This window comes from Larimichthys crocea, chromosome VI (assembly GCF_000972845.2).
Source record: "Larimichthys crocea isolate SSNF chromosome VI, L_crocea_2.0, whole genome shotgun sequence".
Classification (NCBI taxonomy): domain Eukaryota; kingdom Metazoa; phylum Chordata; class Actinopteri; family Sciaenidae; genus Larimichthys; species Larimichthys crocea.
The window spans coordinates 7,782,694-7,801,956 of NC_040016.1; the positions used below are offsets into that span (position 1 = coordinate 7,782,694).

At 40.5% G+C, this 19,263-nt stretch overlaps 1 protein-coding gene across 4 annotated transcripts in view; it reads left to right on the plus strand.

Moving 5' to 3' along the window:
- Positions 1 to 4,350: 4,350 nt before the first annotated feature.
- magi3b (membrane associated guanylate kinase, WW and PDZ domain containing 3b) overlaps positions 4,351 to 19,263 on the plus strand; it is a 118,609-nt gene continuing 103,696 nt past the window's right edge. For all 4 annotated transcript variants that reach the window (XM_027279543.1, XM_027279544.1, XM_027279546.1 and 1 more), the window contains exon 1: positions 4,351 to 5,337. In XM_027279543.1, coding sequence (XP_027135344.1) covers positions 5,031 to 5,337 — 307 coding nt within the window. In that variant the 5' untranslated portion in view covers positions 4,351 to 5,030. The remainder of the gene's footprint in view (positions 5,338 to 19,263) is intronic.

Sequence of the window (19,263 nt, forward strand, 5' to 3'; positions counted from 1 at the left end):
AACTTAAAGTTTTTTTATTGAATTTTTAGTTGGCTTCACTTACAAAAAGGACAAAAAGCAATATTTAAAAGTACTATAAGGAATTTGGCAAGAACAGAAATACAATCATTGGAATCAATCACTTAGAAGATCATCTTAACTTAACTGTTTCAACCTCTAACTCCACATTACAGTAATATATCGGTCATATTGGTCTTTTCACGTTTTCAGCAACTATTTTCCAACATATTTAATGTATTTTAAAAGAAATCTCAGAATTGCCTTTACACAGACTTTAAGGATGCATGTTGCTGGTTGGTGCCTTACAGCAAGACGTTGTCAGCATTAAGCCATACCTAAAAATGGATGTCGATGTGAGTGTGGCTATCAACAAAAACATCAGACTAGGGCTGCGTAATAATTTCTGCTATTAATTATTCTGTGTATTTTGTTTTTTGCCATGCTATGTGGTCCACACTGATTTTTTTATTTATTTTTTTTACAAACATTTATCCTCCTAGGAAGATCCGATTGACTAATGATCCCCTAACTTCACCTCTTGAACAGGGAACTCATTTCAGTTCAATGGCCACATATACTAATTTGATCTCAAGTGCGCCAGACCAGTATAACCATTGCATAATAACCTATGAACAACCCTAAACTGTTCCCTAAAATATTTACAATTAATGAAACAACCATTTACAAAACAGATGAGCAGCCTGAAACTTAACAAAACAAAAGTGTTATTTTAACAAGATGTCTGTCTCCATGTTTAGTCTACTTGTACATGTGCATTACAATTTAAATATTACTGGATGTACAAATAATAGACAATAGTTATTATATATTTTGCTATTTTCACACTTGAAGTCATCCAATGGGATGAATTGGACCCTTTGGTGGGCCGGTTCTGGTGCCATACATTTGTCATTCCTGCTCTTGAGCCACCAGGAGGTTCAGATTTGTGGTTTGGAGTGAAATGTCATAAAAACTATTGGCTTTTCCATAAAATTTGGTACAGACAGTCATGTACCCCTCAGAATGAACTGAAATAACTCTGGGTCATCCCTTAACTGGTCATCTAACTGTTTATCCATTATTTTAGTTTAGGATCAAATGACATTCCCATCTACTATAAATTAGCAAGCTAAGACACTAGACTAAGATGATAAACCTGCTAAACATCAGTATGTTACCATTGTCACTATGATGGAGTTAGCTCTTGTTGTACTTTTAGTCTTATTGATGAGCTGTTTAGTCAAAATAATGGAAAATAAAATAAAAAAGTAAAGAACTACTGAACATAATGGTGGGATCACCAACTCTTGTCTCCTCTTTTTTGCCATAATAATGTTTACTGAAAACTAGAGTGAAGTCATGACAGAGGATAGGTCATGCTCTAAGAGATCATTTTACCTATTGTCCAAAATAAGGGTTGTGAGTCCACAGCTGGGGAATCCCAAAGACCAGAGGAGTTTGTGGGCAGCCAATGACATGAAACATGTTTAAGATTTTCTTGATGATTCCTGATATGTGGAGAGTCTACAGTCTCAATCCCATTCTCTATCTGGCTAACAATACTACAATCAATAAAATTCTCATCAGAGTGAACACGTACAACAATGCGCAATAACTGAGATTGCCACTGGAGTTAGGCAAGGAGCTGAAGGTGAGGGGGAGAAAAAAAAACAGCTACTAAACCCCCAAATCACTCCTCCACTGCTGGTAAGGAAGCTCGTTTACTGGCAAGTGGGGTAGGTGGAGATGAAATGACAAGACAGACCACAGTACAGAGAAAGGTCTTGAAACCAATAAGGTGAGCTTGCTTGTCAAATGTGCTGCCTAACTGCATGGGCCCAGTCTCTGAGCTGCCGTGAAGGAAGTCACACATAAGTCCCCTTCTTCAACAGGCCATAATCACATAGGGCGTTTTTCAGGGCCATTTCTAGCTGTTTAGGGGGCCCTATTCAAGATGCTATTTTGTGGGGGCCTATTTTGTCAAATTCTGAGGGAGAGACCTTTTCAGATGATCTGTGGCAATGCAACAGTCTGTTGCATTTTAAAAGAAACAGCCTAGAGTACATGAATAAATGCTACAGATGCAGCATATTCCTGAAATTGTTTATCGTAAACTTTGACATGACATAAAAACTCTCCCCACCAAACCGAAACAGTAAAAAAATAAACAAGTTAACTTAGCTAAATGAATAAAAATACAATGGACTAGCATCCATATTAATGTGCAAACAATACAAAACTAAAAAATTGGTAAGAATAATACTGATGTTTCAGGTAGTAAGAAAGATTGACATGTAACATTGCAACCCTGACAGTACCATTTTGGATCTGTTTCTGTGTTTGTGTGTTTGTTCAACCACACATCTGACATTTTAGGCCACTGCACAAGATGAACAGAAATCAGCAAAAGCTATGATCTTGAATAAAAATACAAGAAACCAGCATGTGCGAGTGCAACCAATGAAAACAAACAAACAATGAGAATAATAGTTACGTTGTAGTATAAAAGGAACAATATGTAACTGTACAACATGATCACGCTACTTTGTGATCATGAGCAGTGTGATCACAGTCTTACGTTTCCATTATCCTCATCTCAACTAGTAAGAATAATACTCATGTCTCAGGTAGTAAGAAAGATTTACACGTAACACTGCAAACAACCAAGACCGTTTTGATGCCACAATGCAATTGTAAATGGTGCCAACCCTTATTCTCTTCACTTCAGTGACAGCCCAGCCCAACAAACACAGTCACAGCCTCCCTATCATAGCAGCTTTGCTTTTATCCTATAAAAAAAAGCTTGTATGTTTTTTTTAAAGGATAAACATGCTTCACACAACAAATGAGGGAGTTTGCCTAGCTACAGATAAAGGCAGGTACTTTTAATTCTACCAAGATCTATTGAGGCTGAACTTGCAGCTTGGGGGCCCCCTGGTGGCTGCGGGGCCCTACATGCATCCGCATAGTCGGCATATAAAATATAAAGCTCTGCTTGTCATTAATAAAAACCTTTAAGACCCTCCTCTGTAACTCCAGTAGAATCCTAGGGAACATTGGATATAAGCTGAATGTGACAGTTCATCAGCCGTTTAACACAGTTTGTTTGGATCCTCTCTCCCCATCAAAGGCATGATAACATTGTTAATCATCCTCTACAAGGCGATGAATTATTCAGCACAATGTCCAGGGTGGCAACTCTTTATTTAAGCACAGACTTCTAATGCATCACACCCGGAGAAAAGAAACCACTGCTGTTCCATAAATACTACCGGAGGTGTGTTCCCTGCTTCGAGTCATAACTTTAATTAACTCGACTGCAGGACGCTGACATATGACTGTCCCGTGAGTCAAAACGACCAAATTGTCAAAATCCATCATCCTGTATTGGAGAGATTTTTTTTTTTTTTTACAAAAGCCGAACTGCGCATCATTTATAACGTGCTGTGAAACCCAGACTACTAATCTCCAGAGATGACGTGACATTTACAAAGCTTAATTAACTTCCGCAGCTGCATTTAAACAACACTTCAGTTTCGCATCATCTTGAATTTTTCACCAAGTGTCAGAAAAATCTGTCATGAAACACACATTTCAAGACAAAGGAGCTGTTATATCTCACCAGCACACGTAGGTTAATGTAAACGCCTGTGCTCCCAGGCTATGAAATGTGTAGGCTTTGCATGTAGGTGGGAGTGCAGGTTCCCCTTAGAATAAAAGGTCACATTTGCAGCACCACTTAAATGATGTTAATTTATGCATGAACACTGGACTAAACCGATTGCATTCATGTTCTGTATAAACAATTGGAAAACAAAGCTGAAGTGATAATTAACTACTTAATCAATTCAAGCATCTCCCTTATAGGTCACGCATGAACAAATGCATGTTGAACGCAGTGAAGCGTGATTGTATGTAGGTATGCAAGTGTACATCAGAGACCTCAGGGAGAGATGAACTGGAGCAGCAAATCGTTTGGATGTCTCTGATTGCGTCAGAAGGTGGCGCTGTGGAACCACAGTGTCTTTCCCGAGACTATTTACCTCACCCTTCACAAATTAAGACTCTTAATGAGGTGTAATTTGTTTTGCACGCTTGATATTAGGATTACACGCTCTGTGTGATTTTACTTAGTCTCATGTGTTGCACTCAAATGTCCCTTAAATGTTAAAAGAAACATTGCTCTTATACATCTTAGACAGGGACTAATATGACAATAGATTACAGTGAACATCACTGGACTCTTTATTTTTTTTTATTATTATTATTTTAGTACCACAACACACCGGAGGATGGAGCCAGCATGCGCGTCTGGAAAACACTGCTGCCGCTGAGCGTAAAAGGGGCGTTTCGGGAGCTTGGCAACATCTCTCTTAGTTGTGCCAGGTGTGTTCAAACCTGTGGCAAACAAACGTTCGCAGATGTCTCTCAGCTCAGTCACCATGGGCTGGATCTCAATTGCATAAACCACCTACCGGTGATCGCTGCTGCCCGTCTATTTTCAGCCTGCCCACAGGTATGAAGGATTTCTCGTTGACGCACTACATTTCAGAGACAGACACTCAACAATTCACCACCGAGTGAGTAAAATCGCCTCTGTTTACATTTTGTTTTGACTACTTCGGCGTCGGGAGGCTCCTCCATAGACGAAGAAAGGCGCGGATATGTCTCTAGAGTAGCGATGGAGAGCGCTGAGGCTGTACTGTTGCTTTTTTAATCATCTTCACGCTGTCAACTCTCCTGTTTTACGCACAAGGAGCGCTTGGAATTATTGCAACCCAGGCAACTGTGCTCACACCGGATCATAAACCCGTGGGATGACGGAGCTCAGCGGCAGATTCTCGGGTTGAAAATCAGGCTCTTAAATGTCAGGAAGATGAAATCCTCAGCAGGTCGGGAGAATAACTCCGGAGGGTTTATTAGGCCGCGTCACTTCGCGTTCATTTAACAACAGCAAACCCGAGGCGACTGTAACCGGTTCGATCGTTAGTAGTTCGACGAAGAAAAAAAAAAGAAAAGGCGGAGTAACCATGTCCAGAACACTGAAGAAGAAGAAACACTGGTCCAGTAAAGTGGTGGAGTGCGCGGTTTCATGGGGAAACCTGGGGGACTTTGGCACTGTGGTGGAGGTCTTGGGAGGAGCAGAGCTGGGAGAGTTCCCCTACCTGGGCCAGATGAAGCTGGATGTGCTGGTGTGTCACGTCGGGAAGTTGCCCTACTACGGGGACGTTTTGCTGGAGGTGAACGGGACGCCTGTCAGTGGACTTACAAATCGTGACACCCTGGCTGTCATACGCCACTTTCGGGAGCCGATTCGCTTGAAGACGGTCAAACCAGGTGCGTCTCCTCCTGCTCCTCCTCTCTACTCTCACCCGCTGTGTTACCTGAGCTCTGCTTGTAAGATGAGCGTTTTGATATGTGGCATCCACTAAACACAACACACCCAGTTATGTGGGGATCAGTAGAAATAAAGTGAGTTGAGTCTAGTCTAGCCACCACTACACCCCTGTACATTCCCCAAAGGATATCCCAGACTTCTACTGTAGCTCCTAGAGTCCCATAACATCTAATTGGCCAATTCTCTCACCACTTTGTCAGGGAGATCGAATACTGATAATGGTAATAATGGCATGTAGCCCAGTTGGGAGCCTTCAAGACTAAGTGCACTTACATGCATAAAAATAAGGCCTAATTACTTCCTCCATTATTCAGGCTACTCTGCTGCCATTGGCCACAGAAGCCGGAGTGGTTAGTTGGGGTTGTATCTCGTTGTCTCATCATTCTACATCCAGCTCTCTAAGGGTGCTGGCTGCAACATCTAAACACTGCGATAATGAGGTCTAATTGCTGTAATAGCTCTTTGATGCTACTGCTGCTGTATACCGTGCTGGTTCTGACCCAAGCTGAGGTTCTCAGGTGAAAGGGTTTTTATTGGGTCTGGAGTTACAGTTGTGGGTTTCATGTGTGAGGGACATGGTCTCACTTTGTCTTGTATGCCGGAGATGGAATGTCTAAACAACTGAGACGGTTCAAAAGGTTACATCATCAACAACAGCAGCTGAGTCCCAGGACCTCAGGCCAGGATCCCAGAAGATCAGCTGCACGTGTGCACATGCGTACTTATTGTGTGTGCATGTGTTTGTAGTCATGCCTAAGTGTTTCCTGCATTTTTCTTAATATTTTATTGATTTTGATATCTTTTCATAAGCAAACAAGGGATGAGTGAAAGAATGTTTACCTAGATTTATGAGCCCAGTGCCTATTAGTGTGCTGCATGCACATGAAGGTGTGTGTGTATTTCATGGCCCTACACTCCCAAGAGCTCCTAACACCACGCTCTCTGCCCCACTAACCGAGGATGATTAATAAAGGGCATGAGAGAGAGAGAGAGAGAGAGAGAGAGAGAGAGAGAGAGAGACAAAGAGAAAGAGAGAAAGAAAGGGGGAGAGAGAGAGAGACTTGAAGAGAGATGGGGAGAAAATCAGCTCTGCCTTTGGCTCCAGGCTTAACTCCCACGCAAGGCTGTTTTTGCTCTTTAAGTCTCACAGGGAAGTAATAGGTGGCAAAGATGGCAAAATTCCTCATCACCTATTTCTTCACTGTCACTCTTACCAGTCTGGCCTATATGTCCATATTCCTTTCCAGTCTTATGTAAGGATCCGCTTTGCAGTGTTCTGTTTGCAAAAAGGCTTCACAAATCCCCCCCTGGCATCAACATACAGATTGTTATATTGTATGATTATGTCTTGTGCATGTGTGCACGGCTGCACTGTGTGTATACATTCCTGTGTGGTAGCCTCATGTTTAATTCACACCTCTTGCATAATTGAGTTAGTGAGTGGATTTTCTCCACTCTGATGGAGACAGTGGGCCTAGAGGATCATCTGTGACCAGGAAGCCTGGGAAGCTACGATGACATGACGCCAGCCAGCAGCGACGGACAGGATCGCTGGGTCTACCAGATGTTCCTCTTGTGCTCTTTCCAAGATCCTCTTGTGCTCTGCTTGCCTTGCCCACTGGAGCTTGTGTGCTTTCCATGATGCTGCTGCTGCTGCTACTACTGCTGCTGCTGTTGACAGCTGGGGTGGAGCTAGGAGGAAAGAGATGGATATGTGGATGGTGTGCAGCAAGTGCAAAAGCAGAAATAAGGATTTGAGGCGAGATGCAAGTCTCTGTGGAGGCTATTATCTAACTCAGCCATTGATTGAAAGGAATGCGAGCTGAAAGAGTTGCACACAGCACTTCTTACTTTTCTATAGCTGCTAGTGCATCATATGTTCCCTGGGGACTGCCAAGAATCTTCCCTCACATGCATACATGATATATCCTCACATACATACCCCTTTTTACTGCTTTGAAATGAGGATGTTCACACTAAGCCGACGCCAAGATTTCACGATATACCGTGAGGCTGATGTTCCCATTTTTCTGGTATCTTTGATAAAGCTGGGAGATGCCTCTATCAAAAGTTCTTTGCTTGGTACGGGAATCTATTTCTGCCAGTACTCTCAGCTCAGGGTGGGGGGCTGATGAAAAGCTCTGTGAATGTCATCCCAGAATTCCCTTTCTCCTGCTCAGTTATTTTCTGCTGTGCCTCCTATATGTTTGCAGCTACAATCACTGTGCAATCAAAACATACATACAACCTGTAGCCTTTTATACACAGCTGAATGGATGATGGCTGACATCAAATTAATAATTTCTCAGTGCAGCACACAGTCGAGCTGGCGAAAAAAGGAGCTCTCTTTTGTCTTTACCATGATCAGTATCAGCAGTGGGAATCTAAACAAATGCATACAAGCCCTCTCTTTAAAATGGATGCGCCGTGCTTCTACAGATCTGTGTCACAGGAATTAGTTTCATGATGTGTAATGCAGTTATGAAGGCAAACATTAGTCACCAGATTGCAGGTGTGTTTAAATGATATGCTCAAACACTGTTGGGATGCTGGAATAACAGCATTTTGATTGGAAGATAGTCATTAGCCATCATTTTAATGGTTTATAATTATTGGTGTGATAATGAGAACATATTAAGCCTGCAGAATGGCATAATTCATCTGTTTCCGTAGCATCCTGAGTTTCGGAGGCTGATTTTCTGCTTAATTATCTTTTTAATTTTAAAGTCAAATTACAAATCCACAGTTTGTATATAGCAGCGGTAGATTCTGCTGTTGATAATTTACCATAGATTATATTTTGAGTTACCTGCTTCTGCTCACACATCAGCATATTTTCCATTACCTACTGATCATGCCAATAGAGAAGAATACAGAGTGACGTGAGCCCCTAAGCCCCTGTATCAAACAGCAATAGCGAGTGTGGGTTAATCACATTAATGCACCTCTCATATCAGGAAGTGCCTCTCAATGGAATCATCCTCTTGACAGGCGATGCTTTGTCACTGCAAAGAGATTTGCAGTTGGCTGCAGAAAAAACAGGGGGGATTGAGAGTGAGAGTGGAAATACAGCAGCCCAGAGAGCCTGGTCAAATAACTTGAGACATCTGTTCTTGCCTTAGAGACGTTTCTGACAATCAGCTGAATGGAGCAAGAGAGCCATCACATACACAGCTCCTTTGGCAATGAACTCATAATAGAGTAATTTAAGGCTGAATGAGCTCTTTTTTAGTGATTTTTCTAGTGATTATGAGTGGGTTTTTTTTTTGTTTTTGTTTTTTTAATGCAGATTCAATAAAACGCTGGCTGTGTTTTGTTTTGCTAAGACTTGTTTCAGCTTGGGCACTGATCCTACAGCTGTGCTATATTGGATTATTGATAGTTTGGTACTTACTTTGCTACTTTTGTGCTTCTTGTAATTTTAATTGGCCTGTCGTGTAGTATGTTACTGTATGTTGTCTACAATTATCTTGGTACCGTTTTCTAGGCCAGACGTGCTTTGTAAAAAAAAATAAATAAATAAATAAAAATCTTAATCTTATTGGTGCCAACTGGCTAATTAAGGGCTGAATGACAAAAAGACATGTAAATAAAATGGATTATTGTACACACATAACTGTAGGTAGTAATGAATTCTCATTATTAATTTAAAACACGGGTAATATAAAACTGAAACTTGGCAAACCAGACATACATGTAAGAAATACAAGCAGAATGTTGCATCAGCTGCTCTTCTTGAAACACCACAGTTCTTATATGCTCCTATATGGAAGAGCTTTAAGGAACATACCGGTGTGTTTATGTATGCTTCAGCCCATTAACTGCAAATATGTATACTCTCTAGCACTGCTAGCCGTTTTCTAAAGCACTCTGTGGTGTTTTAGATTGTGCAGTGTGTTTTTCATACCTTCCAGGCCTCCACTGTTTTCAGTTCATTTCACAACAATATGAAAATCACCCTGCAGAAACTTCATTTAGGTAATCCATCACAGTGGATACCATGTCATGTTTTCACGTTGTGGGAATAAAGCACAGAATTTTCTCACAATGATGCCTAAACTTTGACAGTAACAAAAGCAGACTGATGGATTCTGATGGATTAGTTAACTCAAATGTTTTAGGTCTTTGCAAGTTGATTCTTATAATGAGTGGCTAACTGGGAAAACTCTAAAAGTCTGGTAGGAAGTCAGTATTATTAAAGTTTGATCGATGATGCCGGACTCCATGTTTCATTTAGTAGCTGTTTACAGAGCTTCCAACTGTATCAAGCAGTCTCCATCAACAACTGGCGTTTGCTCAGTTGTCATGGTGATAGATTTTATGTAAATGTCATTAGTTTTGCAGAATATATATATATATATAATATATATATATAATATATATATATATATATAATATATATATATATATATATATAATATATATATATATATATATAGATATAGATATTATATATATATATATATACGGGAAGAAATGTCAAGGAATTACCAAAGTTATTACTGTACATTCAGCAGAGGTAGAGTCAGTGGATCACCAAAGTCCATAATATTTATCCTCTGGATTACCATCTGTACAAAATGTTGTGCCAATCCATCTGTTGATATTTCACAAATAAAGTTAAGTCAGGAGAGGTCAGGGAAGAACCAAAGTCATATAGTTTTATCACAAGGGGACTGTGAATGTCTGTACAACATTTAATGACAATCCATTGAATAGTTGTTGAGATATTTCAGCCTGACATTTCCATCCCTGGAGCCACACCTCGAGCTAAAAACATAACAATATCCACGTATACATTAAGACAAATGTTAAATAACATTCAGTTTAAAATAGTAAAAAGTAAAAAACACACATTTGGAACATCACTCTTGGTGTTGATGAAGGAGTACTTGAGCTCATCTGATAGAACACTGGGGGTGCATTAAACAAAAGAAAGCGTGAAAGCTTTTAAAGCTTACTGCAAGTAGGTGCTGGTGATTTGATGGTCTTGATACTGAACCCCTACCAGTTTTTGAAATGAAAACCGCAGCAGCAAGCACAAGCCCTCCTAGTTTGTTAACAACCACAGACCGCTGGCATGTCACCACGCTCATCATCAGCCTGCGTGGGTTTGTTCGTGCTGCACAGGGACACTTGAGCAAGACTGTCAAACTGTAAATGCAAGACAGTTGCCACAGCACCAGAGCATGACAATTAGCAAGAGTGTTGTTCTCAACCTTCTAACCTTGCCTCATTAATGTCTTACTAACTTTCATTGCTGTCTCTCCCCATGCACTCTCCCCTGTTCCCTGCGACTCAGAAGGATATAATGCTCTGGCAGATCTTTTATTGAATAATGTCGTTCTTGTGATGACTACGATTAATTTTGGTGATGTATTCATTGTGCAGAAAAGAGTGAGGCCTTTAACCAAATCCAATTTAAAAAATATCTCTGTCATGAAAGGCATTTGAATGCCCTAAAAACCTGGAAGTGCTTTTAAATACATGTTTTAGACGAGGCGGAAAGGAGCATATGTCATTTTTTCCTTCCTTTTTTATTTATTTATTTGTAACCCCATGCTTTTTATATCTGTTTGGCCTTTCGCTATATCATCCTACAAAGCATTTTGTTGATATACAGCTTGTTTGTCCTCTGTGACTCTCATCAAGCATCGCCCGTATGTGCCCGAGGCAGCTGTCAGACTTGTAGTGAAGTGGTGCTGTCTCACCACACACACACACACACACACACACACACACATTTAAACACACAGAGTACAAAAGTATGCTGTGCAAAATGTCCATCTTGTCATATAATTTAAATTAAAACTGAGACCTGCCTGACAGCTGACTAACAACTTAAAAGTACGTACAGACATACATACAGAGAAACTTCATCTGATATGTTGATCTTCATCAGAAACAACTCTTCAATCAAGACTGAATACCAGGATTAATTACTTGCTTTGTTGTTTTTTTGCAGTGCGACACTTCTCCAGTTTCCCCATACTGCAAAGCAGACCTGCCAACATAGCATCTTAGTTGAGAGCCCACTCTCTTATGCCTTGCAGTATGTTTGTGGGGGCAGAGGAGGAGGGGGGAGTCAGTGGGTGGAGGCATAATACGACTACAAAACAAACGAGCATAAAGTTGCTCCCAACCCTACTCCAAGTCCTCAATAATTCATCAATACTAGAGCCGGATACTCCATGCATGTGCATGTGTCTGTTTGCGTGTACATGTGCACGTTGATGTTCGATTAAAGGCTACAGTCAAAAAGTGTAGCATGACTCTTGCTTCCCAGCACGCTCTCATTATTCCCACTTTAATCAAGTTGGCTCTTCTCGCACACTCCAGCAGCACCTGCAACGACCGCAATGCAAACAGCATGCTTGATGACCGTACATTTTGAATTTGAGTGAAGTGTGTTTCATGATGATTGCCTTGTAGATGTGAAATGAACGTGCAGTTTGTCTTCCTGTGTGTCAGTTAGGCTTACGTCCAGTGGTAAATCATGATTTTCACTACAACACAAACAACCACTGTAGTAAGTAAGCAAGTTAAAAAGAACATTTTCTGTTGAACATGTTTTTGTCGTACACTATGTCTCTCTATAACCAGGTCTGCTTGGCACAAACAAAAATATGGTTGAATGGGTTTAGCTGAAAGTGAGGGAAATCTTTTACGTCATTAGTCCAGAAGCAACCTATAGAAAGGAGTCTTTTTAATGTATGAAAAGGAGTTTCAATAGTGTGAGGATTGGCTGGAAGTTGCATTGTAAACTTGATTTTTTGGGGGGGGCGGAGGTGGTTGTAACAGTACAAGCAAACAACATAATCTCTCCAACTCAAATCTACGCTACATGGCAAACCCATTATGTAAAGTTGAATCTTCAACATGGGAGAATTAGCTTTGTAATTGCATCTGTCTACATAATCTTACAATAGCATTGATCATAAAGCTGTAAAGCATACAAATAGCATTTGGGTGTTTACTGTAGGTTGAATTTCCTCTGGGATATTTATTTTTTTTATTAGTGGGAGGTTTTGGGGGATTTCAGTTCCTCGGTGCCTTCAGTCCCTGTTCCAATTAAAGACCCCGTTGTCGTCTTAAACGCCTGTTAGCGCTCGTACTGCGATATAATGACTAATTCTAATCCTGACCCAGTAAATATGTATTTATTAGGGGTTTATAAAGCCATTTGTTACATTTTAGTTATATATGGGGCTCTAACAGCGAAGGCAAATTTGCAGCTGGGGGTTGGGTTTCACTGCTGACTGAATAGACGAGGAGTAATGGGTATTGAAAGTGGTTATTTTTGCTTTGACCTGCATCCTATTTGCCCCCATTACCTACTGTTCTTTCTGCCAGCTTTCTTTTCTCTACAGCCATATTTCTGTGACACAAACATGTTATTCATCATTTCTCTAAATGTATTATGTGTATGTGTATGTATGTGTGTGTGTATATATATATATATATATATATCTATATATCTATATTATATATATATATAGTCATAAATCCATACAGTAGATGTCATGCATGTTAGCCCCTGTAGCTAGTTGTATCATAAAAATGGATGTAGTTTTATCATTTTATCTCCTGGAATCCACAGGAACCTATACATTTGTAAAAAATTGTAAAAATAGGATCATAACAGGAGCTCAAAATCCCCAAAAGATGTTTGTATGTGATATAGCTACAGTCTGAAAATACAAGTGTGTCATCCCCTAGTGTGATTTCTTTCTTTTTTTTCTCTGTGAGATTGCTTTTTTGCTGCCGTCTTGCTCCTCAGAGTGCATCAGTCACATCCTGTACACGTGAAACAGAATTGGAAAGGGTTTGGGGTGGCGTGGTTCGTCTTTTGGTTGAGCATCATCTGTGTCAGTGTCTGAGAGCAGATTGGAGGGGACGTCTGGCATGGAGTCACTCCTCGGTGTGAGAGCCTTGTTTATTTTACCAGAGGCACAGCAGCCATACGGCAGCTGACTGACCCAGCACTGTCATAAAGGACATTATCTTTATGCAACAATGATCGCTACATGCCACAGTCCCTCCACCCCCCCTTCAGTCGTGTTTAGTGATTGCACACTTGGCCAGCGTGTCACTACCCACTCTCCTATTATCCAGATATGCTTTATCCCTCCAACTGCTGTTTATCACTGGAAGATAGGGGCTCAGGTCACCTCTAGACAGCTCACAGGTAATGGGCCTTGACATCTGAATTAGTCTGCTCTTTCAAAGGGTGATTAGCAAGCAGCTTAGGATTCTGGGGGGATGTTGATAGGCAGACATAAACAGGCAGGGGTGGTGGGCCTTTGGGGTGCTGCCTCTCTGTGGTTCATGATGGGAGGTTTGCCAGTAATACGGCTCATCATGAAGTGGTCACAGTGTGGTATTACAGATGACAGAGAGTGTGATGGAGGGGGTGACTAGGGACAGTACGATTACACATTTGCACTGGTGATTTAGCCACTTGAAGTACATCATTTTCATTAGTTGATACTGCAGTGTGAACAGTGAACCAAGCTGCTACCCTCATAAACTTTATGAATAGCAAAGCTTTCAAATTTTATACCAAAATCTTTTTCCTGTCTTTCTGTCTTGGCTGTACGACTGGCTGGCCCAGATGTTACGCTCATCCCTTCCACAGCTCTTTTATTATTCCTTGGCTGTGTCATTCGCTGTGTGCTTGTGGCGGCAGGGGAACGGCTGGCTTTGTAGAATCTTAATAGCGGTGAGCTAGCGCCAAGCCTTCCATTCACCGCTTGCTGCAGGCGTGTGACTGAATGCCAATGAGACATTAGGGTTGAGGCAGGATGGATCAGGCCATGCTGTGGCAGGCGGGATCTGAGTGGCTGTAGAGCCCTTAACCAGGTGAGGAGCACACATGTCTGCTCCCAGAGGCGGCACAGCAAGAGACGCTGTTTTTCAGGGTTATCTCAGCACACCTAATCGTCAGGATGCGCCCTCTCCCGTGCTTCTCTGTCAAGAGCGAGATAATCTAAGTGCATTCTGTTCGACTTTGACTTTGCAGCGCTTTCCCTGTAACTTACAGCCCCAGAAAGTGAGGCTGTTAGATTAGACCTGTTAGATTCAGATTCAGGAATGACACAATGATAAATGACACCGAAGTAAGGGACAAAATGTAGAGTCTCCACTAAACCTACAGAGGTATGACCATAAACAGCTCTTCTTTTCTGTTTTTTTTCTCCTTTTCCTGATTATGTAATTTGCACACTCCCCTTTGGGATAGGCTGGGTGATAAAAAATGATCACATTTTTCTTTATTTCCAGTGTGTAACAATATTTGATGCTATTTTCCTTTTTTTTTCCTGTGGAAAATGCATGAATGCAATGTCTTATTTAAGCCCCTCTTGTAATAACCCTGTTTATACCGCAGCATTTATTCAGTATAATCCCCGCTTGTTTGCTTATCATCACATATTATTTATTATTGCCTCTGTAAAATTTTATGATGACTGCATAAACAATGCATCACTGAAAACAGTATTATAAAACAGCAGTGGTAACGCAAAAGCTTTATTCATATGTCATCATATATTGCCTGGATGTTTGCTTTCCTTTTTCAGGACAGTACATGTATCACCTGTATCAAACGAGGGATGTCTGGAGAGCGTCTGAATGGATGCATGTGTGTGTTAATGTGACATCTTGAACATGGACTCCTCTTAATTCTTTAGGTGACACAGACAACACAGGCTGTTAACAACAACAACACAGGACCTGTTAGAGTGCTATAAATGGAGAGCTGTAATGCTCACAGTCTCTTGTGCACACAAACACACACACACATCAGCACATTAATCTGCCTCTTTCGCAGCATGCACATGGTTCTCCACATGACACAGATGTTGTTAACAGTGGGATGGAATGATGGGTGGATGCAGAAGCCCCAGTCACCCAGTCACTGCCTAATCTGATTACAGACGGCTTCACACAGTCGTCCCGTCTGATGAAGAGAGGGCATCAGGGAACGGACAGATGGACGAGCCATGGTTGTTAACAGCTGTGGTTAACTCTGTTGTGTAATATACAGTTGTCGTGTTCAGGAAGAGGAAGGCGTGTGATAACAGCCTACTGAATTTTATTGAAAGGGTACTGTCACCGAGGCTGTGCAGTGTTTTGATGTACACGGAATTCATCTTGTGCATCTGTCTCTTTGGGCGTACCTCCAAATCTGTCATCATGTCCTAACATTTACAGTAGTTGTTGTCTATCATAAACAACTGCTTTTCCCTTCTTAGAACTACTACTGAAACATTTCCCATAACTCACAAATAGCAGTAGAGTTTGGCTATCGCCAGTGTGATATAATCCATAACTTCCATCGTTATTTTTTTAATCTGATATTGACTTGTGTGCCTGAAATAAAGTAGGAATTATAAAGTAGGAAGAAAAAAGATGCAGAATGGTTCACAGACATTGTATTTAGCCTCTACCCACCCCCACTCAAAAATATGACTTCATAGCAGTTTGTAAGAGTAGCAACCAGAGTTGAGTGGTGGCAGCTGGTTCTGGAGGAGTTCAGTGTCAGATTTGCAAGGGGGCTAACATACAGAAAATGTCCTGGAGGGAGCAGAACTTGGGCTATTTCCAATCTTAGTTCAAAATATAAAGCACATATTTAGTTTTAACAAGTCAATTACTCCAGCAGGCCGATCATGGATCATTGGCAATTTGTCTCTTCAATTTTGTGCTGCTACACCCACATCTGCCACATCTGACTGTACTAGCAACATACTGCATCTCCAACAGTCGATTTAAAAGCCAACAATGCTCTGCCTACTTTGATCTAACTCTGCTGTAATACAGCAACACCTGCTGCTACTGCTGCTGCTCATGTAGCATTTCATTAGCAAACTTGCCAGCCAACAGTACAATCAGTCTTCAGAATAGCTGTTTTTTTTGTTGTTGTTTTTTTAAGCAAATAAATGTTTTTGGGCCTCAAACCTGCACTTAAATCTGGTTGCAGGAAGCTCCTGTCCTGCTGTTGGCAGCTTGGAACCGCAGCGTCTCTTCCCAAAGGGCTCATTCCCTTGAGAGCGCAGATGCCAGGAATTACAGTTACACTTCATCAAATTAAAAAAGATTTGCTGTGCACGCTAATATGCATAATGTGGGTTGACGTCTTGGCTTTGTTCAGTCAGTGTCTGTGTGTTTGGCAATATCAGTTCACTAATGTTACGAGGTTGATAGCTGGCTGTTTTATTGCTTTCTTGCAGATCTTGTGGGCCATGTCATTACTGTCTCCTAATTTCTGGTCTTAAGCTGTCGCTAGTGATGTGCAGTTAATTTGCATTGATATTAATTCTGAATTTCTTGTAGTGGATGAGCTTATTTTTCTTTTGTTGTGTAATGTGCATTATGATGCTTTCGTGAAGCAGAAATACTCAATCTATGAGTTAGTATTGTGAGTGTTAAGGAGCTGAATTGGTTTCTGTTCACATCAGTTCTTCTTCCTAAAAACAAAACACTGTTGTACAACTAAACTCCTTCTCTATGATTGTAGTTTTTAGGGTTGAGGTTAATTCCCTGCAGTCTGTTTTAAAATGAATGTTAAACTGATTAATTTCTTATGACTAAAGCATTCATTCTTTATTAGTTCATTATGGTGATGAGCTTTCTTTATCCGATTTTTTTTTTGCTCAGCTGCGTGATTTGAAAGTAAAACATCTTTTGTAAAGGTGTCCACTTAAACTTGATGAAATTGTGATAATGCTGCTCAAAAGAACAACTTAAAGCGGCATGTTTATGAAATATTTAAAAAAAGGAGTCATACAACAAATATAAAGTAGTATTGATGGGGAGAGAAATTATAGATCAGGATCTCTAGTTGGGGTTCATAAAAGCTTTCTGACTGCGTTTAAGCTTCAAAGGCTGTCATCAACAATGAATCCTGGTACCAAGGCTATCTCGAGCTTCACATTTCTGACTAATTCAGACTCATAAATATGAAGGAAGTTCTCATAAAGTGACCTTTTAATAATAATGATATAGCAGTGACTAAGCCTTCACATGTCCAAGAAAGGAAGACCGGCCTCAGCGTGCGAGGTAAAATGATGAGTCAGGTATTTGCAATTCTTAAAAATTGTATCTCAAAGCACCACGATAAAGAGCTGACATCTAAAAGATCTTTGCTGATGCAAACAAATTCCCATAATCAAAACAGGTTTAAAAAAAGAAAACGATGGTATTTATTTGTTCCTAGACTCAACATTAAAGCAACTCCCATAAAAGTTTGTTTCTGAGGTAAAACCCGACACTAAGCCTTTGAAAAAGTTTTCATCGTGTGGATTAAAAGACAGGCAGGCATCAATTAAAATCCAGTTTGACACCAGACTGCTGCTGCTTCCCTTTTTGTGTGCTTACAATATTCAAGAGCTTTGAAGATTTGTTTCTCCCACTGATATACAGCTTCTATGATTCAGCTGCATTTCAGACAAAAATTAGATCATATAGCTGCAGATTCACTAAATATAAAATGTGTGTCTGCGTTCAGAGTGGGTGAAGACGATACGCGTCAACATCAGCAGTCTCTAAATTAAAACATGTCTGTACGAGCAGGTGTTGCTGACAGGCTTTTATCCTGTCTGAGCTGCAAAGTGGCCAATAAAATTTAACAATCGAACCTTCTCCTCCGTCATCTTTTCTTCTTTTGTTCAAGGACTTGCTGTTCTCTGCTCTGTTGCACTTTATTCTGGGATTTCATAGACAATGCCAGTGATGCGTTCAAAAAAATTTAGTTTTATCTCAAAAATTTTGATACAGATCTGTTGACTTCCATCTGTTTCTTTTCTTTTGTTTTGACCTCATAGCTTCTCTACAAGTTGAGGCCTGCTGTTTTGCAGTGGAATTTAGTGATGAGTTGAGCTGTCTTACATAACTACTGTTTTGTATTTGGAGAAATGAACTCAGTTTTAAAGCCAACAAAGAACCTCCTCCGCTGTAAATTGGAGCGAATGTGTATGTTTAAGTGTATAACAGAGCAACTGGTGCCTGAAAGTTACAGGTTTTAAGGCTGCAATTAAGCAGTTTTTGTTTGTCTTTCTTACTTTTCTTATTGTTTTGATTTTTTTGGATGATTCATTTTGGATGATTAATCATTAAATTAATCATTCAGTAATGTGAGAAAATGGTAAAGAAATCCCATAAAAAAGTCAAGTTGCCAGTAGTCAGCTAGCTTTCATAGAAGACTAAGACAACTAGAAAACACTATATATTTGAGAAGCTGGAAACAATACAGCTTCTGGCATTTTTTGCTTTTTGCAACTATCAAAATTGTCGCAGATTAAATTTCTGTCTGATCCACTGATTGGCTAATTGTTTCAGCTTATCTTAAAGTACATAAACAAAAACAGTTATGCAAGATGTCAGTTTTCTTTTTACTGATAAAAGATCTATTCAAAGACATAAAATCTCAGCAGACATTTTAATGTTTCTCTTGTGAAAGCTAAACTTATAACATTCATCTGCCATCTCACCAGATTTTTTAGTTTTCACACAGGAGCTTTGCTTTGACGCTCCAGGCCTGAGCATGCGGTGTGGCATCATGATCTCTCCTCTGATTCATTACAGACTCAGCCAGTTTGTGTTTTGACACAGTCGGCTCTGACCCCGAGCCCTAGTCTGTCTGGATGGCTGTTTTTATACCTGGCTGAGCAGCCCTGCCATTGGCATTCACCCACACATGAACTTACCTCCAAACAAATCCAAAAAGACACACTCACATGTACACACATGCACAACACTGTTAGGTTGAGGATGAGGTGAAGGTGGAAGGCGGTAAAAGGCCGTCTGGCTGTCTATCAAGCTGAACTTTATTTCCAGGTAATTTGTGTAGGAGGATATGTGTTTTC